The 22190-nt window shown below is 42.6% G+C and overlaps 1 protein-coding gene across 1 annotated transcript in view; it reads left to right on the top strand.

Moving 5' to 3' along the window:
* FAM107B (family with sequence similarity 107 member B) overlaps positions 1-22190 on the top strand; it is a 205274-nt gene that overhangs the window by 75305 nt on the left and 107779 nt on the right. The window contains exon 2 of the mRNA XM_043883541.1: positions 1957-2017. Within this exon, the coding sequence (XP_043739476.1) occupies positions 1957-2017 (61 nt within the window). The remainder of the gene's footprint in view (positions 1-1956; positions 2018-22190) is intronic.

The following is a 22190-nucleotide window of genomic DNA, read 5'->3' as shown; positions in this document are numbered from 1 at the left end:
CAGATCCTTCCAGGGCTTTACAATTTTTACTAGTTAATGACAAGATTGGGGGAGGGGCAACTTAAAATGAAGTAATAAATGCATTTGGAAGAATGTTAAAGGCTTAGTTATTTCACACTTCTGGAATTCAGAGCAATGAAAAAGTGAACAGTCTTACTGGCTCAAAGGGGAATCCTTCCATCCATGAAACAAATTTATTTTTATTATTTTGGCTTCTCAAGAGATGTTTCCTGTGGCTGTATTATAAAATAATTCTTCATGTTTTTATTCTATACTGTTCTACTGGGCCTTGTGAAACAAGAAATTATTTGTTGCATTTAGTTGCTGTGTAATGGGGCTTCACTATCATTTACATATCTTTCATATACTATTAATTCACATCTTTTTTAGAATTGTAATTGTGGAAGCAATTTTCATTACAATTTCTTGTAACATATAAATTTGAGATAATTGGACTGGAAGGCTTGTTTGTCCAAATTGCCTGCATCAGTACTATTTCGTGGGTTTTGAAAGTATGAAAAAATTTTGAAACTGGGACCTGATGATAAACATTTGAAGATGATTTTTGATCCCTGAAAAAAACATTTGTACCCAATGCAGGTGAAATCAATTCCTTTCTGAGTTGATACTGATGGTGATTTAATGAAACTAATCCTCATGAACTGAAAAGAATATCTTTTTATCTTACCAACCAAGCTTGAGAGTATGATGAGTTCTCAGATGAAATATGACCTAGGAGCTGCAAACTTAGAACAAATTGGAGATTTGATAGAACCTATGATGGATGGGCTATCTATCATAATCCTATGATAGATGGGCTTCCCCGGTGGCTCAGATAGTAAAGAATCTGCCTGCAGTGCAGGAGATCTGGGTTTGATCCCTGGGTTGGGAATATCCCCTGGAGAAGGAAATGGCAACCCACTGCAGTATTGTTGTCTGGGAAATCCCATGGACAAAGGAGCCTGGTGGGCTACAGACCATGGGGTCTCAAAGAATCAGATACAACTGAGCAACACAGCAGCAGCAGCCTATAGTAGATAATATCAGTTTTGGAATTCCATCGTTCCCATCTGGTTAGAGAGTAGTTATCATTTATGGAACCCTACACCCATATGCTTTATTAAGGTCCAGAACATCTTCTGTTGGGCTAAATTCTTAGGAGGAACAAGGTATATGAAGAAAGTATGTCAGCCTAGGGAGGACGTGAGAAGGGAACTACCTACAATATAATTCAAGAGACTGGAGAAGGAATCTTTCCTAAAGATTAAAATCCCATAGATTTAGCCCATTACAGGCACTCAACAGATATTTATTCAATGAAGGAAAAAAATAAAGGAATCAGACAAAATTAGAAAAGCCCCATGAAGATGTTCCTTTTAATTTACTTCCACTTCTAGCTGGACCAACTTTGATGAGTGCTACACACGGGAGTCACGATTGTCATTAAAGCATGTCATACCAGAGCTGAGAGAAGAATGTGTCTGTTCACCTTCCCAGAGATAAACATAACTGAGCTGGGGTAGAATTTTCTAAGGTACATGAAACCAGCTTTTTGAATTGTGAAAAATAAAACATAGTTCTTTTTGTTGCACCATACTGGCTGACTTTCCATCTTATGAAGAAACCTGCCAATACTGTGTTTAAGTAACTGTTGTCCCCTAATGGATCAGTCACAGACAGTGTCTGAGTTGTGTTACTCCAGGGGCAGCTTTCAAATGCTTCCATGGGAATGGCACCATAGAGTTTGTAACCGAGCACCCCCATAGTTATTCTACTCAACATTTGTGGTTGAGTTTGTTCCTTATCCAGGGCCTCAGTTCATAAGGGCATGGTCTAGTTTTTTTCAGATCTTGATCTCATTTTAATTAGTCAATTTGCAAAAAGCTGTTGCTGTCAATTAATGCATTGTTTTTCTTTTTTCCCTGTTTTTTTCTGGTTTGTGGGACTGGAACTCAGGAAGAAGAGGGATCCCCAAGAGAACCACAGTGCCTCGGGGTGGAACCGAAGATGGCAGCAGGTAGAGTCGGTTCATGGCAACGCCTTCTTTCCTAGGCTGCTGCTGTTGACAGCAAGGTTTGCAGAATCCAAAAGCTTTGCAGATCATGAAAGAAAATTTGTATGTTCCCATTGATTGGAAACATGACTAGAAATGTCACTTGTGATGTATGCCAGGCATGACATCTGGACAGTCTGGTCATGGTGCAAAAAATAACTTCTTCTCTTTTTCTTCTTTCTTCTATTGATTTCAGTGCTTGCTGAACAAATACTTGCAATGAAGTAGATGATAATAATGATGAAGAAATTTCAAATTTAGTCATACTAAAATAAGTAGTGCACTTTTTTCTGCAGTATTTATGATTTCCTTGGAAAATGCTATCTAGATGCATTTGCTTTTTTAAAAAAATGTGTATAGTTAAATATGCAGCTTTGCTATTTACCCCATCGTAGGACTTCATATGAGATAAAATGCAAAGGAACAAATAAGTCTTTACTTTAGTTTCTGCCTATGATTGGTAATGATAATGAGATGTAATGGTCATAAAAATAAACAGTTGAATGGACCTTGTAATAATGAGAGCTAAATCTTAATACTCTCTGCTTCTATTTTCCAATGACTTTTATTTGGTGTTTTATATGAGGAGGGGTTAGAAGAGGGCTCCAGATGTGTTTGCCACTGGCAGAGGCTCATGCTCCTGTAAGTTAATGAAAATCAGGGAGAAGAATTAAGAAAATTAAAATGGTAATGAAAAGAATACGCAAAGTGTGTGTGGGGAGGTGGGGAGGGGAACTGGCGCCCTGTTCAGATTTCCATGGAGGAGAGAGAATTAGCGATTAACCAGCTCCAGCATCTCCCTCTATGCCCCTCCCAAGTGTCTACCCCATCAGAAACAGACATTGTTTTAGGTTCATGCTTCTTCTGACTTGCACCCTTGCAGATCCTTGCATGACTGGTTCCTTTTCTTCCAGTAGCTCTCAGCTGAAACATCCAGTCCCAGAGGCTACTTTGTCATTCCTTGAGATCACTCCTCATCCCACTGTCCGTTTTTATTGGGTTGGCCCAAAAGTTTGATTGGGTTTGCTACAATATCTTATGGGAAAAAAACAAACTTTTGAGCCAACCCAATATCTTTTTCCATAATACTTATTACGGTCCCAAATCATCTTACTGTGGATTGGTTTCTTTTTTTATTGTCCCCTCAAGAGATTATAACATAGGAGGTGAGTCAGGAAGGACAGATATGAATATCTGTTTGTGAAAAGTGTATTAGCTGGGGTGTTTATAAAGTGAAAACCAAATACTGTAAATTGACTCCAAAGTGACATCTATTTGAAATTCTGCTCCCCCCTGTTTTTTGGCTGATGATCTGATCCTTTAGTATCTGTCACCTTATCCTGAGGTCTATGATTTCTATTTGCAGGGGCAACCCAGGGTACAATGACAGGTTAATTGGGAGTGTGTTTAAATATCACCAGCTTTGCACTCTAATGATTCAGCATCTATGTATGATTGAAGTTTTTCTTACTAAGTGACCTGCCTGTAATAGATAGAACCCTAATGCCTGCTCAGAATCAGGTAGCATCCCCCCCTGACTTGGTGGGTACAGTAGCTGAATGGATGGAGTAGCCCATTTGAAATAAGTCCCCTTAATGTGATACAGCATGGTTTGCTGTCAGCTGGTGCTCTGTTTCAGCAAGACCAGCACTGGGAAGGTTCATTAGGTGAATGAGGTTTACCTTTGCCTTCAGCCTACCCTTCTGGTGCCCTGCACCTCCTAGTGAGGTTCCTCCGCACCACCTCACCCCCTGATTTCTCTGCCTTCAGAAGAATGTGCAGTCAAACATAAACTGTAGTCCATGTTAATTCACATGGTTGTGTTGCTGCTTCTTCAGTCTATTGCTATTTAAGCCACAGAGCTACCTGTGGAATGAAAAAAATGTGGTAGCTGTTAAAGGGATCTGCAAACAGATAAAGAAGAAGGGACGTTTCTGGATACAATCACAATTCCCGTGGAACCACTTTCTCAGGCTGAGCATTGAATGGCCCTGAGTCATGAGAACACTCAGCAAAGATTCCATCAGACAGTGGTTCTTCGGAGCAGGAATTGTGTCTCTTTACAAGTGAGTGCTCCAACACTAAGTTGTGTCTGGCTCTCTGTGACCCTTTGGACAATAGCCTGACAGGCTCCTTTGTCCTTGGGATTATTCTGGCAAGGGTACAAGAATGGGTTGGCATTTCCTCCTTCAGGAGATCTTCCTGACCCACACCTCCTGCATTGGCATGTGGATTCTTTACCACTGAGACACCCGGGAAGCCCATTACAAGTGAGGTTAAATTCTTTATTGAAAGGCACCATTTTCAAGACTTATAACTTCTTTTTGATATAACGTTCAAGGCAAAAATAAAGGATGGAAAGCTGAACTGAAGTGAAGCTTATCACCCTGCACAGGGAACAGGAAGAATGAGTGATGCACCCAGGAGATGGAGGTATCATGGAGAAGAAATTTCCGTAAACTTAAGAACCCCTTTGATATAACCATGACATCGCTTCTATAATAGAGAAAAAAATAAATATGCTTTACTGATAGTGACAAGGAAGAAGGCGTAATTCCTGTGAGGGACAACTCAACATCAGCAAAAGGGCTGACAGTATCACCCAATTCACTTTGGTTCAGTTCAGTCACTCAGTCGTGTCCGACTCTTTGCAACCCCATGGACTGCAGCATACCAGGCCTCCCTGTCCATCACCAACTCCTGGAGTTTACTCAAACTCAAGTTCATTGAGTTGGTAATGCCATCCAACCATCTCATCCTCTGTTGTCCCCTTCTCCTTGCTACCTCAATCCTTCCCAGCATCAGGGTATTTTCAAATGAGTCATTTCTTCCCATCAGGTGGCCAAAGTATTGGAGTTTCAGCTTAAGCATCAATCGTTCCAATGAATTTTCAAGACTGATTTCCTTTAGGATGGACTGGTTGGATCTCCTTGCAGTCCAAGGGACTCTCAAGAGTTTTCTCTGACCCCACAGTTCAAAAGCATCAATTCTTGGTGCTCAGCTTTCTTTATAGGCCAACATCCATGCATGACTACTGGAAAAACCATAGCTTTGACTAGACAGACCTTTGTTGGGAAAGTAATGTCTCTGCTTTTTAATATGCTATCTAGGTTGGTCATAACTTTTCTTCCAAGGAGTAAGCGTCTTTTAATTTCATGGCTGCAGTAACAACCTGCAGTGATTTTGGAGACCAAGAAAATAAAGTCAGTCACTATTTCCACTGTTTCTCCATCTATTTGGCATGAAGTAATGGGACCAGATGCCATGATCCTAGTTTTCTGAGTGTTGAGTTTTAAGCCAACATTTTCACTATCCTCTTTCACTTTCATCAAGAGGCTCTTTAGTTTTTCTTCATTTTCTGCCATAAGGGTGGTGTCATCTGCATATCTGAGGTTACTGATATTTCTCCCAGCAATCTTGATTTCTGCTTGTGCTTCATCCAGCTCAGCGTTTCTCATGATGTACTCTGCATATAAATTAAATAAGCAGGGTGAAAATATGCAGCCTTGACGTACTTCTTTCCCTATTTGGAACCAGTCTGTTGTTCCATGTCCAATTCTAACTGTTGCTTCCTGACCTGCATACAGATTTCTCAGGAGGCAGGTAAGGTGGTCTGGTATTCCCATCACTTGAAGAACTTTCCAGTTTGTTGTGCACCACAGTCAAAGGCTTTGGCATAGTTAATAAAGCAGAAATAGATGCTTTTCTGGAACTCTCTTGCTTTTTTGATGATCCAACGGATGTTGGCAATTTGAACTTTGGTTCCTCTGCCTTTTCTAAGTCCAGCTTGAACATCTGGAAGTTCATGGTTCACATACTGCTGAAGCCTGGCTTGGAGAATTTTGAGCATTACTTTGCTAGCATATGAGATGAGGACAATTGTGTGGTAGCTTGAGCATTCTTTGGGATTGCCTTTCTTAGGGATTGGAATGAAAACTAACCTTTTCCAGTCCTATGGCCACTGCTGAGTTTTCCAAATTTGCTGGCATATTGAGTGCAGCACTGTAACAGCATCATCTTTCAGGATTTGAAATAGCTCAACTGGAATTCCATCACCTCTACTAGCTTTGTTCATAGTGATGCTTCCTAAGGCCCACTTGACTACACATTCCAGGATGCTCTAGGTGAATGATCACACCATCGTGATTATCTGGATCATGAAGATCTTTTTTGCATAGTTCTTCTGTGTATTCTTGCCACGTCTTCTGAATATCTTCTGCTTCTGTTAGGTCCATACCATTTCTGTCCTTCATTGTGCCCATCTTTACATGAAATGTTCCCTTGGTATCTCTCATTTTCTTGACGAGATCTCTAGTCTTTCCCATTCTGTTGTTTCCCTCTATTTCTTTGCACTGATCACTAAGTAAGCCTTTTTTATCTCTCCTTGCTATTTTTTGGAACTCTGCATTCAAATGGGTATATTTTTCCTTTTCTTCTTTGCTTTTCACTTCTCTTCTTTTCACAGCTATTTGTAAGGTCTCCTCAGACAATCATTTTGCCTTTTTGCATTTCTTTTTCTTGGGGATGGTCTTGATCCCTGTCTCCTGTACAATGTCATGAACCTCCACCCATAGTTCATCAGGCACTCTGTCTATCAGATCTAATCCCTTGAATCTATTTCTCACCTCCACTGTATAATTGTAAGGGATTTGATTTAGGTCATACCTGAATGGTCTAGTGGTTTTCCCTACTTTCTTCTACTGAAGTCTGAATATGGCAATAAGGAGTTCATGATCTGAGTCACAGTCAGATCCTGGTCTTGTTTTTGCTGACTGTATAAATCTTCTCCATCTTTGGCTGCAAAGAATATAATCAATCTGATTTTGATATTGACCATCTGGTGATGTCCATGTGTAGAGTCTTCTCTTGTGTTGTTGAAAGAGGGTGTTTGCTACGACCAGTGTGTTCTCTTGGCAAAACTCTATTAGCCTTTGCCCTGCTTCATTCTGTACTCCAAGGCCAAATTTGCCTGTTACTCCAGGTATTTCTTGACTTCCTACTTTTGCATTCAAGTCTCCTATAATGAAAAGGACATCTTTTTTGGATGTTAGTTCTAGAAGGTTTTGTAGGTGTTCATAGAACCGTTCAACTTCAGTTTCTTCAGCATTACTGGTTAGGGCATAGACTTGGACTTCTGTGATATTAAATGGTTTTCCTTGGAAACGAACAGAGATCATTCTGTAGTTTTTGAGATTGCATCTAAGTACTGCATTTCAGACTGTTTTGTTGACTATGATGGCTACTCCATTTTTTCTAAGGGATTCTTGTCCACAGTAGTAGATATAATGGTCATCTGAGTTCAATTCACCCATTCCAGTCCATTTTAGTTCACTGATTCCTAAAATGTCAACATTACTCTTGCCATCTCCTCTTTGACCACTTTCAGTTTGCCTTGATTCATGGACCTAACATTCGAGGTTCCTATGCATGGGACCTTTTGGTCTTCATTACCTCCACCATAGTTTGGACCCAGGTAAATAACAGGGGGCTTCCCTGGTGGCTCAGAGGTTAAAGTGTCTGCCTACAATGTGGGAGAACTGAATTCGATCCCTAGGTCAGGAGGATCCCTTGGAGAAGGAAATGGCAACCCATTCCAGTATTCTTGCCTCGAGAATCCCATGGATGGAGGAGCCTGGTGGGCTACAGTCCACGGGGGTCGGGGTTGCAAAGAGTCTGACATGACTGAGCGACTTCACTTTCACTTTCACCTTCAAATAACACGGAGGGAACACAGTCCCACCCATCAACAGAAAATTGGATTAAAGATTTACCGAGCATGGCCCACCCATCATAACAAGACCCAGTTTCCCCCTCAGTCAATCTTTCCAGTCAGGAAGCTTCCATAAGCCTCTTATCCTTCTCCATCAGAAGGCAGACAGACTGAAAACCAAAATCACAGAAAACTAACCAATCTGATCACATGAACCACAGCCTTGTCTAACTCAATGATACTATGAGCTATGCCGTGTAGGACTACCCAAGACAGATGGGTCATGGTGGAGAGTTCTGACAAAATATGGTCCACTGGAGAAGGGAATGGCAAACCACTTCAGTATTCTTGCCTTGAGAGCCCCATGAATAGTATGAAAAGGCAAAAAGATAGGACACTGAAAGATGAACTTCCCAGGTCGGTAGCTGCCCAATATGCTACTGGAGATCAGTGGAGAAATAACTCCAGAAAGAATGAAGAGACGGAGCCAAAGCAAAACAACACCCAGTTGTGGATGTGACTGGTGATAGAAGCAAAGTCACCCAGTTAGCCAGTGTTGAAAAAACTATTTACACAGTGTGAGAGTTGTGAGTTAGGTTTTATTTGGGGGCAAAATAGGGACTGCAGCCCGGGGGACAGCATTTCAGATAGCTCTGAGAAAATGCTCCAAGAAGGTGAGGGAAGGAGCTAGAATATATAGGAGTTTTGCAATGAAGGGCAGGTAGGGCAGGTAGTCAGGAACATCAAAAGATTACTGCTTAAGATAAGCAGATACGTCAGTTATGGAATTTAGTGCTTTTCTATGTGAGGGAAGATGTGAGAGTCTCCACTCACTGAAATCATTTTTTGATATGCATCTTAGCATCTGGGGTCAGTATCCTGTGTTATCAGATCCCTAGTTTTCTCAAGGCTTACTAAGGGAGTGGCCACAGACTGATGGCTGCTAGATGGCAGAAGTTCTTTCCTTCCTGAGTTCCTTCAGGGCTCAGCAGCTCACGGTGGAGGGCCACAATTGCTGATGACTGTGACATCCTTTGTTTACTGATAAGGCAGGAGACATTCCATTTCTCACCAGTTTTTGGAAGGTGCTAAGGACATGCATCATCATGCAGATGACACCTTATGGCAGAAAGTGAAAAAGAACTAAAGAGCCTCTTTTTTTTTTTCATTTATTTTTATTAGTTGGAGGCTAATTACTTTACAATATTGTAGTGGTTTTTGCCATACATTGACATGAATCAGCCATGGATTTACATGTGTTCCCCATCCCGATCCCCCCTCCCGCCTACCTCCCCATCCGATCCCTCTGGGTCTTCCCAGTGCACCAGCCCTGAGCACTTGTCTCATGCGAAAGAGCCTCTTGATAAAAGTGAAAGAAGAGCGTGAAAAAGTTGGTTCAATGCTCAACATTCAGAAAACAAAGATCATGGCATCCGGTCCCATCACTTCATGACAAATAGATGGAGAAACAGTGGAAACAGTGACAGACTTTATTTTTGGGGGCTCCAAAAATCACTGCAGAGGGTGACTGCAGCCATGAAATTAAAAGACGCTTGCTCCTTGGAAGAAAAGTTATGACCAACCTAGACAGCATATTAAAAAGCAGAGACATTACTTTGCCAACAAAGGTCTGTCTAGTCAAAGCTATGGTTTTTCCAGTAGTCATGAATGGATGTGAGAGTTGGACTATAAAGAAAGCTGAGCACTGAAGAATTGATGCTTTTGAACTGTGGTGTTGGAGAAGACTCTTGAGAGTCCTTTGGACTGCAAGGAGATCCAACCAGTCCATCCTAAAGGAGGTCAGTCCTGAGTGTTCATAGGAAGGACTGATGTTGAAGCTGAAAATAGAATACTTTGGCCACCTGATGCAAAGAGCTGACTCATTTGAAAAGACCCTGATACTGGGAAAGATTGAGGGCGGGAGGAGAATGGGATGACAGGGGATGAGATGGTTGGATGGCATCATCGACTTGATGGACATGGGTTTGGGTAAACTCCAGGAGTTGGTGATGAACAGGGAGGCCTGGTATGCTGCAGTCCATGGGGTCGCAAAGAGTCGGACACAACTGAGTGACTGAACTACTGAACTGAACTGAACTGAAGGACCTAAGGGCAAGAACTAGTCTACACATTCTCACCTGGGCATGTGCCTCAATGAAAAAGCAGCTGTTGTATAGTAGTCAGATTTTTGGTCTGCATGACTTAGACCTCCAGCCTCTCTCAGGTCATTCTTTCCCTGGATTATCTCTTTCCTTTTTGTTCCTCTGTTGGAGGTGAGACCAATGAATGAGCCAGCTATGCTTTCTTGAGAGAATTCTTTTTAAAAAAGAATTGCATCCTTTCTGATGGCTATATTTTCAAGAGGAAAGAAAAAAGGAAAATGTGTTTTTAAAATGTTGGCTCGATCTTGCCATGTTTCTTGCCATGCATGGCTTTAGAAGTAAGCCAAGTACTTTTGAATGCTGCAACAACTTTAAATGTGTTTAAAATCCAAGAAGACTTTGTGGAATCCTGATTGTCTTTTGGTCTGCACTCACCATGTGCTGTTAGGGCTGCAAGATTGCAACATTTTGTTCATTGGAGGGGAGAAGCCATTTTATTACTGTCAGAGGATTTCATCTGAATGTTCTCTTTTCACTAAAGGTCACCCAGGGCTGAGTGGGGCCCAACCCCCTTCAGAGGTGGCTGTCTGTGTCATCTGCACTTAGTAAAATTTTCATTTCCTGTGGTTTGTAGGTTATTCAAGTGTAAAGGAACAAGCCCCAAACGGTTAAAATTCTTCTACTAAAAATGGATGTGATGAGGGGGAAAATATATGTATTTTTGTAACCTTTCTGGGGAATGAGACCAGAGTTCCACTCTGCAGCTTCTTAAGTGACATGATGTTACAGTGTGTGTGAGGCTGGGCCCCCAAGCAGACTCAGAAGTCAGACTTTCTGACTGAGAGCCCTGTGAGAGGTCAGAAATAAGACCTAGTCTCTGCTAACCAGACAAAATGTCTACTTTTGCTTTCACATCATAGGGAGAACAGTCAAAGTGAGGTTTCCACTCCAGCCAACTGTATTTCAGTAGACTCTCTTGTGATTGTGCAAGAAAGTTATTTGTCTTCCTTACTGATTTGTCTGAGGCCCCAGCCAAAGAATGACTAGAAAATTGTTCAGGTAGGGAAATTAGAAAACAAAAGGGTGGTGTACTTCCTTTATTCTGAATTTACATTCTTTCCACTCCCTTAAACTTGGGACAGATAATATGAGGATTCCTGGAAGGCTGTTTATTAGAGAAAATGCTACTGGATGCGGTAGGTGAAGCAAAGTCCTGATCCTTAAATTCTTGTATGGGACTTTGCTACAGTATATATTTTTAAAACTTAAGTATTTATGTTTGGCTGCGCTGGATCTTTGTTACTTTGCCCTGGCTTTCTCTAGTTTCAGAGATCGGAGGCTCTCTGCTGCGCATGTGGGTTTCAGTAGTAGTGGCACGTGGGTTCAGTAATTGCTGCTCACAGGTTCTAGAGCATGGGTGCAGTAGTAGTGGCCCACGGACTTAGTTGCTCCGTGGCATGTGGAATCTTCCTGGACCAGGGATCGAATCCATGTCCCCTGCATTGGCAGGCAAATTCTTACCTGCTGCGCCACCAGGGAAGTCCCATACTTTTGTTTAACCTAAGGAATCTCACTACAGTTGTTTGTCTCTACTTCATATAATAGTGCTTAGATGTTTACAATCATATAAATTCTTCCGAAGAAATGAAACTATGCTTGTTGCTGGAGGTTTGTCAGAGGAAACAGGAGGCCATGGGCTCCAACAATCATTCACAAAAAGAAAGATGTTTCTAGAATTTACTTACGGTTTCTGCATTGTCAGTGTCAGTAGGAAAAAGTCGTTTTTGGGGGGTTTTTTGGCTTAGGTTTTCTTCACCTGTGAAGTCAGTAGGACTCGTCCTAAAACCTGAAGAGATGTTTCTCTGGTGACTGGGGGTGGGAGGATGTGGCGCTGGGGGAAATGTTTGTGTTTGGCAGGAGAGAGTGGTCAGCCCAGGAAGTCTTCCTGTCTGCAGTGATGGGAGACCCCCTGGGCTGCTTATTGAAAGGTGCCAGTCAGCCCCCAGCTCACTGTCATTATTCCAGGAGAAGGCATCAGAGAAAAGAAATCAGGTTCCCAAGTTCTCAGGGCTCTCCTAGTGAAATCTCTTAAGTGATGTTCCACCCACTGCTCTGAACCCACTGCATCCATCCTCCTCAGCACAGCCCAGAGAGCAGTCCTGGCCTTTTCTCCTCTCTCCATAGGCAGAGAGCTAATCATTTCCAGATTTTTTGGGTGGGTGGGGAATTCACAGACCACCAATTGTTCATAAATGTGAAAGCAGAAATATAAAGAAAATGAGGGTCTGCTTTAGTCCTCTGTGTTCACAGTACACCTGCTATGTTGTTGACTGACAGGCACCTATGCCTTGAGGAGAAGCAGAAATTCACCTGCACAGGTGATGTTTGGGTGTTCGTTTGTTTTTTTAAATGTGTGTGTTTTTTGTTTTTAAGACCGCACCATGTGGGATCTTAATTCCCTGACCAGGGATCAAACCCATGCCCCCTTCCTTGGGAGCTTGGAGTCCTAACCACTAGGCAACCAGGGAATCCCTGATGTTTGGTTTTGACTCTGTGCACATGTGTGCCAGGAAACACCTCCTTCGCTTTGTCCTGCCTCTTAGCTCAGTGGGGATGGAGCCTGAGAGCCTTCCAGAAGGTCATCCAGGAAAAGTGAATCAGTTCCCAGGGATGAAATTTTCAGTGTGGGAAATCAACCCTGAATATTCATTCGAAGAACTGATGCTGAAGTTCCAACACTTGGGCCACCTGATGCGAAGAACTGACTCATTGCAAATGACCCTGATGCTGAAAAAGATTGAGGGCAGGAGAAAGGGGTGACAGATGATGAGATGGATGGATGGCATCTTTGACTCAATGGACATGAGTTTGAGCAAACTCTGGGAGATAGTGAAGGACAGGGAAGACTGGCAAGCTGCAGTCCATGGGGCTGCAAAGAGTTGGACACCACTTACTGACTAAACATCAACAAATACTTAGAGCAGAATAGCCTAATCTCTGTTTTTGTGTGAAAGAGACAAGATATGTTTCTATCCAATTTCACTTTTTAAAAATTGTTATTTTCTTGTTTGTTTGACATTTATTTTTCGGTCTTTGTAAGAACCCCCCCTGTAAGCTAAAGACAAAGGAGAAAAGGAAAGATATATCCATTTGAATGCAGAGTTCCAAAGAATAGCAAGGAGAGATAAGAAAGTCTTCCTCAGTGATCAGTGCAAAGAAATAGAGGAAAACAACAGAATGGGAAAGACTAGAGATCTCTTCAAGAAAATTAGAGATACCAAGGAAACATTTCATGTAAAGATGGGCTCAATAAAGGACAGAAATGGTATGGACCTAACAGAAGCAGAAGATATTCAGAAGACGTGGCAAGAATACACAGAAGAACTATGCAAAAAAGATCTTCATGATCCAGATAATCATGATGGTGTGATCATTCACCTAGAGCATCCTGGAATGTGTAGTCAAGTGGGCCTTAGGAAACATTACTACGAACAAAGCTGGTGGAGGTGATGGAATTCCAGTTGAGCTATTTCAAATCCTGAAAGATGATGCTGTTACAGTGCTGCACTCAATATGCCAGCAAATTTGGAAAACCCAGCAGTGGCCACAGGACTGGAAAAGGTGAATTTTCATTCCAATCCCAAAGAAAAGCAATGCCAAAGAATACTCAAACTACCATACAATTGTCCTCATCTCACATGCTAGCAAAGTAATGCTCAAAATTCTTCAAGCCAGGCTTTAGCAGTATGTGAACCGTGAACTTCCGGATGTTCAAGCTGGTTTTAGAAAAGGAAGAGGAACCAGAGTTCAAATTGCCAACATCTGTTGGATCATCAAAAAAGCAAGAGAGTTCCAAAAAATTATCTTTCTGCTTCATTGACTATGCCAAAGCCTTTGACTATGTGGATCACAACAGTGTGGAAAATTCTTCAAGAGATGGGAGTACCAGACCACCTTACCTGCTTCTTGGGGAATCTGTATGCAGGTCAGGATGTAACAGTTAGAACTGGACGTGGAACAACAGACTGGTTCCAAATAGGGAAAGGAGTACATCAAGGCTGCATATTTTCACCCTGCTTATTTAACTTGTATGCAGAGTACATCATGAGAAACGCTGGGCTGAATGGAGCACAAGCTAGAATCAAGATTGCTGGGAGAAATATCAGTAGCCTCAGATATGCAGATGACACCACCCTTATGGCAGAAAGTGAAGACCTAAAGAGCCTCTGATGAAAGTGAAAGAGGAGAGTGATAAAGTTGGCTTAAAACTGAACATTCAGAAAATTAAGATCATGGCTTCTGGTCCCATGACTTCATGCCAAATAGATAGGGAAACAATGGAAACAATGACAGATTTTATTTTCTTGGGGCTCCAAAATCACTGCAGATGGTGACTGCAGCCATGAAATTAAAAGACGCTTACTCCTTGGAAGAAAAGTTATGACCAACCTAGACAGCACATTAAAAAGTAGAGACATTACTTTGCCAACAAAGATCTGTCTAGTCAAAGCTATGGTTTTTCCAGTGGTCATGTATGGATGTGAGAGTTGGACTATAAAGAAAGCTGAGTGCCAAAGAATTGATGCTTTTGAACTGTGGTGTGGAGAACATTCTTGAGAGCCCCTTCGACTGCAAAGAGGTCAAACCAGTCAATCCTAAAGAAAATCAGCTGAATATTCATTGGAAGGACTGATGTTGAAGCTGAAGCTCCACTACTTTGGCCACTGGATGTGAAGAACTGACTCATTAGAAAAGATCCTGATGCTGGGAAAGATTGAAGGCAGGAGGAGAAGGGGATAACAGAGGATGAGATGGTTGGATGGCATCACCATCTCGACTGGACATGAGTTTGAGCAGTCTCTGGGAGTTGGTGATGGACAGGGAAGCATGGAGTGCTGCAATCCATGGGGTTGCAAAGAGTCGACACACCTGAGCGACTGAAATGAACGGAAGAGTCCCTTAGGGAATACAGAATTGGGATGGTGACATTATTAGAATAGCATGTGCATTAAATGAATCAAACTGCCAAGCAATGGTCTTTAAAGATTTCCGTCCTGGGGGAATCTCTTTGCCCCCTCCCTTGCTTCTCACTTTCTTCCCCTCCACACATCCCCCCCACAACCCAGCACATGAATAAGAAGATGGCACTTGTGTTGCATACAATGCATGTGGATACCCACCTAGCTCTCTCCTTGGAGTCCACCTTCCCTCTTGATCTCAGGATGTACAAAGTAGGGATCACTAACTAGAAATTCCAGCTGATTATTGTCACAAAAGCTTGAGGAGAGAAAATGGGAGGGTTTTTACATCTCAAAGGTTGTTGCTGTCATTATTGTTACTGTTTGCCCATGTCTCTCTGCAAACATTTCGGTGAAGTGACATTTTTGGTCCTGGGGCTCCTGAAGTCAGCTACTTTATTTCCAGCACTCCCCACGTGCTCCAGTTCAACTTGGCTTCATGGCAGCTGCACTTTACCACATGCTTCAGTGATTCCTGGTGTGGCAGCCACTGATCCCAAATTTGTTTTAACACCTAGAAGGGGCACGCGGTCCAGCTTGGCCTGAGGCTGCTCTAAGGCCCTTCAGAGGTAGCCCTGAGCAATCACTTATGGGCCTTGGTGAGTCAACACCTCTGCTCTCTGGCCTCATGAGAAGCACAGTTGGGGAGCGTGGTCCCCACAGGGTCAAGCCCCAGTTACCCCCAGAAGTTGCTGGCTGCAATAAGCCCTGTGCCAGCTATCCCCTCCCGTCTCTGCACCCCACTCCCCTCTTATATCCTCTACCACCCACATAAACTGGGGGAACCTGAACTAAAAGAAGATCCCTTGACACAGTCATGCATTGAACTCATCATAACATGTTTAAAAACATCAACGAGCCTGGTTGAAATCTCAAAAAACCTTTCAAAAATGTTTTTAAAAATCTAAATGCAAAATAACTGCTTTGAAATTAGACTGCTCACAGATGCTGTCCATAGACCTTGCTAGAATGTGGATTTTTTGGGCATAGACAGGAGGGGCTAGAGGGCCTCCTTGGTGGCTCAGATGGTAAAGAATCCACCTGCAATGCAGGAGACCTCGGTTCAATCCCTGGGTCAGGAAGATCCCCTGGAGGAGGAAATGGCTACCCACTCCAGCTTTCTTGCCTGGAGAATTCCATGGACAGAGGAGCCTGGCAGGCTATAGTCCATGGGGTTGTAAAAAGCTAGACTCAACTGAGCACACAGACACACGCACAATGTTTGAAAAGCAGGAACTTTTAAAATCTAAGTTCTTATTTCTCTCAAGAAATTGTAAGAATTGGCCAAACCAGGCCTGCATCCTTAAGTGGTTAAAAAAAAAAATTAGGTGGAGTTGCATCCTCTAGGTGTTCCCTCTCTATCCTGCCTGTGGTCTGAGGAGCAGGTAAGATGATGTGGGGGCTGTTGCTATAGAAACAGGAGGACATACTAGCATCAAGCTGACAAATGCTTACCTCGGCCGGGACTCTTTACACAATTCTCTGAAGCTTCCCTGGGATGATTTCTTCTTTGTAAGAGGCTAATGCTGTCCTCTTCAGAGGGTTCTCATCATCTCCAGGATGGAGGATTACTCACACTTTGCAGCTCTGCACGGTGCCGTGAGAAGACAAAACCACTTAATGGATGGCTGTGGCCAAACAACTAGAAGTATTAATATATCCCATCTCACATCTTGATGACATGTGATGCTAGAGGACTCGGGGTCACCTAAGAGGTCACAAACTTCTTCTCTGAGTCATCTTTTCATGGGAACTGAGAGGCCAGTGTATTTCCACTGTGTAGCCCACCGAGAGGGCTACAACCAAGGTCTTCTGTTTCTGCACTTGCTCAGCAAGCCTGATTCAAATCCCTTTGTGAGCATTTGCCCATCTGGCTATGTGCCTGGCACCTTTTAGATGGATTTTGATCAAGCATGACTCCTGTGTGCATTGCAGTCATGGAAATCTTCAGCTTTCCTATCCAAGGAGAAGCTGACAAAAGGGACAAATTGCCCTTGGCTATTTTCAAGCTATAGAAGCAGAACAGATCGAGGACTGAGAAAGTCAGACCACATTCGCAGAGTCAATTCTAGTATTTGGTAGTAACTGGAAACACCAGGTCATCCGTGTATTTGATCACAGGCTTCATTTGTCTGTTTGTTCAACAGGGTTTGTGAAGCCTGCTGTTACGCTAGGTGCCAAGACAGGGTCTGAAGTCTTGCAGTCTTGCTTTTTTGTTCACCTGGAGCCAGTTGCTGCCCTCAACCCTAATAGCCATGTTTCTGGAAGTTCATGCTTTGCCATTTATTTCTGTGCTTGGATTTTTCTCATGGCCCTGCTCTAAGTGGGTATGTAGATCCTTCGAACAATTTGAAAAGATGGAAGGAAAATGGATAATTGTGTCACTTCCTTCATGTGACCACAGCTTTCTCTGCCCTTTACCTCTTACAATCCACTGATCTTATCCTGAATTATTCCAGTTCAGCTGCCATGTTTGATTTTCATATACTCAGGATCACATCATCTGAATTGTTCTTTTCTAACACCTAAACATAAGACATCTGGTAACCATGCCAGTCTGATACTTAACAGTAATACAGTTAACATTTATTAAGTACTTGCAATGCACTAGGGACCTTGCTAAGTGCTTTACATGGATTTCCTATTTAATCCTCTTAACAGTCCTATGGAGTAGGTACTATATTATTTCTACTATGCAGATAAGGGAACTTGAGTTTAAAAAATCCATTTATCCCAACAAGTCTGGTTGAGTCAGTCCAAATCCTACTGTCTTAGCCATTTCAGTTACTTTGCAAATACCAAATGTCTTCTGAATAGAGTTAAGAATTTCTGAGCAGTACCTTGGACTGCAAGGCAATCAAACCAGTCAATCCTAAAGGAAATCAGCCCTGAATATTCATTGGAAAGACTGATACTGAAGCTGAAGCTCCAATACTTTGGCCACCTGATGCGAAGAACTAACTCATTGGAAAAGACCTTGATACTGGAAAAGATTGAAGAGAAGAGAAGACGGGAACGACAGAGGATGAGATGGTTGGATGGTATCACCGACTCACTAGACATGAGTTTGAGCGAGCTCCGAGAGTTGGTGATGGACAGGGAAGCCTGGCATGCTGCAGTCCATGAGGTGGCAAAGAATCAGACTCAACTGAGTGACTGAACTGAACTGAACTGAACCATATGAGAGGCTTCCCTGGTTGCTCAGTGGTAAAGAATCTGTCTGCAAGGCAGGAGCCACAGGAGCCCTGGGTTTGATTCCTGGGTCAGAAAGATCCCTGGAGGAGGGCATGACAACCCACTCCAGTATTCTTGCCTGGGAAATCCCATGGAAAGAGGAGCCTGGCAGGCTACAGTCCATAAGGTCGCAAAGAGTCAGGTACAACTGAATGACTTAGCACGCATGCAAGTACAATATGAGAGGGTTGATTTTATATCCTTCTGATTTGAGCAAGTTTGTCAGCAGGGATCTTGGCTTGAGTGACCTTTAGAAAGGCCTAACCTTCCTGGTTTCTTTTAAGGTGGGAGAGGTGAGTAGGGGGGTTCTTGAAATTTGCCCTGGGCATATAAAGTCATGCTTCGGAGATGTCATGGAGATGAAGTAAAGAAATGAGAGCCTTTACCTTTCTCTCTCTTTTTTTAAGGTTTAGTGAAGTTGAATATCTGTTTTAAATCTACTTCACTCTAATAAGACATTATATTTAAATCTCATAGAGCTAAAAACAATAATAAACTTCCATCAGATTTGATTCTTCTTTCCAATTGTGTAATTTCTGTTTATGGTGTCATGGTCCATCTTGGCTTCAAGGTCATGTTTGATTCCTTCTTTCTCCTTGACTTCTGTATCAATTTTATTGAATTCCTTTACTGTACTTCTTGTATATATGCCAACATTTCCAGTTCTGCTGTTATACTCCATTTTTGGGTCATTATTCCCTCATGTCTAAACTATTAGTTTCCTAACAGGTCTTTGTGCATCCAGATTTTACCTGCTGTTATACATCTTATGTACCACTGACAGAGTATCTATTCATCTATTAAAATCACACCTAGGCTTGAAGGGCCAGGTCCAATTCTACAGTCTCAATTAAATAATGGAGGACCTACCAAGAAGGAATCTCACAGCTACCTCCCTTATGGGCCATCATTTACAATCACATGTGGACATGTCTTATCCCTGCCAGTTTATCCAGTATTCACATTCTCTTCTCTAGCCACGGGATCTGATATTGTTGAATACAATTTTAGGCTTAAATTGTTGAATGCAACTTTAGTCTCTGTGTTCTCCCTGCCTTTTCATTCCTCTCCTCCATCTCACCATCAGCAAATGGCCAGAACAACTGCACCAGTTCTAGAACTATATTCCCCAGCCTCCCTTACGGATAGGGCTGGACAGTGATATATAAGTTGTCAGGAGATGCCTTACTTTGGTTCTTCCAGAAGTAGATTCTGAGACAAGGATTCTAGCACAGATTGTTTGGAGAAGATCTTAGGAAGCCCAGGTAGTGGAGAGAGGAAGCCAAAAAGCAGGGCAGGTGGGAAAGCAAAGGTTGGTTGTTAAAAAAACAATCACTGTTGTTGATGACTGGAGTTTCATCCTGAAGGGAACAGTGGGATGCACATTAGGGGCTGGCAGTTTCAAGCTGGGGCCAGTATGTGCTGAAGATGGTACGAGCAAGGGAATGCGGCTGAGTTTTATTTTTGTTGTTGTTATTCAGTCTCTAAGCCATGTCCAACTCTTAGTGACCCCATGGACTGCAACAGGCCAAGTTTCCCTGTCCTTCACTGTTTCCTGGAGCTTGCTCAAACTCATGTCCATTGAGTCAGTGATGCTATCGAACCATCTCATCCTCTGTCGTCCCCTTCTCCTCCTGCCTTCAATCTTTCCCTGCATCAGGATCTTTTCCAATGAGTCAATTCTTCACATCTGGTGGCCAAAGTATTGGAGCTTCAGCTTCAGCATCAGTCTTTCCAATGAATTTTCAGCTTTATTTCCTTTATTTTTAATAGACTTCATTTTTTAGAGTAGTTTTAGGTTGACAGCAACATTGAGTGCAGGGTACAGAGATTTCCCACAAGCTCCCTGCCCCAACACCTGCATACCTTTCCTCATTATCAGCATCACTCACCAAAGTGGGACACTTGTTGCCATTGATAAACCTATAGTCAAATGTCATAGTCATCCATGGTTTACATGAGGTTCCCTCTTGGTATTCTACATTCAATGGGTTTGGACAACTGTATAATGGCATGTATCCGTCATTAAAATATCACATAGAGTATTTTCATTGCCCTCAAAATCCTCTGTGCTCCATCTCTTCACTTCTCCACACTCCCCCAAGCCCTAGTAACCATTGATCTTTTACTGTTTCCATAGTTTTGCCTTTTCCAGAATGTCGTAGGGTTGGAATCATACAGCATGTAGCATTGAGTGGGAGGATGAGGGCACCTGAAGCTGAATGAAACATTGTGTCTGCTCTCAAGGAACTGACAGTAGAATTGTGCAGTGTTGTGTATGGTGTTACAGTGGGCACCTGACACATCTGGGAAGATAAAGGTGGGATGGGGGTCAGCCCACTGTTTCTTTGACTGGAAACAAGATGCCCATTCATATCTTGTTCTCTCCTGACACCCTCAGCTCGTCGGCATCTGCTGGAAAAGCCAGGCCTGGCCCAGCATTACCGTGACCTCTGAGCATTGAGAGCTGTTTCCTTTCCTTCGAAGCCTAAGAAGGATTATTCTGGTGATATCTGAATAGCTGTGTGTGTGCAGAGGAAGTGGTTCCCTAGCAACCGGAATCTCTGAAGCTTCTGCGTCTCTGTGTTCCCCCTGCCTTTTCTTTTCTGTCCTCCATCTCGCCGTCAGCAAATGGCCAGAACAACTGCACCTGCTCTGAATTATAGGGAGGCCATTCAACCTCAGCCGTTTGTTTTCTAAGTTGAAGGGCCCTGTTCCTCTTTTAGTGGAGCTTCCTCATGAAGTCTGGGGCCTTGCTCTGCTCCTGGTCAGGCCGTCATTACCTCAGACCACACTTCCTTTTCTGTCTTTCAGATGTTGACCAGAAATGGAAAATTCTGAGGTGCCTGAGGAAAATTTTGAGTTTAAAAAATTACTAGTTTCTGCACATTATTTCAAATGACCTAATTTTCTTAAGAAAACATTTAGTAGACCTTCCCCACCACCAAAGAGTTCATTCTCACTCCCTTCTAACTTTGTTTTTCCACAGAAGCCAAATTCTTCATTTCTTATATAGGTCAGCATGTCAATATGAAGTTGAATGCACAAGGAGATAACAAGTATCTTCTTATGATGTTGCCTCAGTCTAGCAAACTCTGAGGTTCTAGAAACAGTCATTCTCACTAGGGGCATTGATCCACTTCCTGTTGCAGCCCTGGAGCCCTATTTTAGAAAGGGTAAATCTTTCCAGACCTCAGCACATCGGCAGAGTGTGGGTTCAGAATTGCTGACTGGAAATGCCTTACTTCAAACAGTGTTCTCTGTGAGAACAGATCTTAGAGGAGGTGGTTCTACATCTTCACCTACCAGTTGGCTGATATCTGTTGATAATGTTGACCATTTGACCCAAACTGCTGGCAACATGTGACTAATTATAATTTAGCCTAACAATGCCTGGAATCCTTGTCATCCATAGCTTTTAAAATATTTTTATTCACTCATTTGTTTAAACAACAACTGTTTCTAATTGAGGGCTCCTATGTGTGTCTACAGGCTTCCCAGCTGGCACTAGAAGTAAAGAACCCACTTGGCAATGCAGGAGACATAAGAGATGAGGTTTGATCTCTGGGTTGGGAAGATCCCCTGGAGGAGAGCATGGCAACCCACTCCAGGATTCTTACCTGGAGAATCCCATAGACAGGGGAGCCTGGTGGGCTACAGTTCGTAGGGCTGCACAGAGTCGGACATACTGAAGCAACTTAGCACGTGCACACACGTGTGTCTACAGATCATGGTGTGTCTTATGGGAAAAACATGTCTGTAACCTTGGTTAGTGAGGGTTATCAATTTAAAAGGAGAAGTAAGATATGTACCCCAGTAACTATTGAGCAAGCTCATAGCCTAAACAGAGATAAAACCATACAGTTAGAGACGTTGTTTTTAATTGAGTCTTCCCATGAGAGGGTAGTGGTGGAGACAGGGCAAACTCACCTTTCTGGGTGATCAAGTAGAATGATTGTGAGGGAAGAGAGCTGAGAAGTTCCATCTGTTCTACAGACAACAGAGGACTTGGGCTCCAAGACGATTCATCCAGCTCTTTTGATAAACCTTACATTTATTAAAACAACAAAACT

Source organism: Cervus elaphus, chromosome 23 (genome assembly GCF_910594005.1).
Source record: "Cervus elaphus chromosome 23, mCerEla1.1, whole genome shotgun sequence".
NCBI classification, from domain to species: Eukaryota; Metazoa; Chordata; class Mammalia; order Artiodactyla; family Cervidae; genus Cervus; species Cervus elaphus.
The sequence above is the reverse complement of the archived record's forward strand: the minus strand, read 5'-3'. Positions and strand labels throughout refer to the sequence as shown.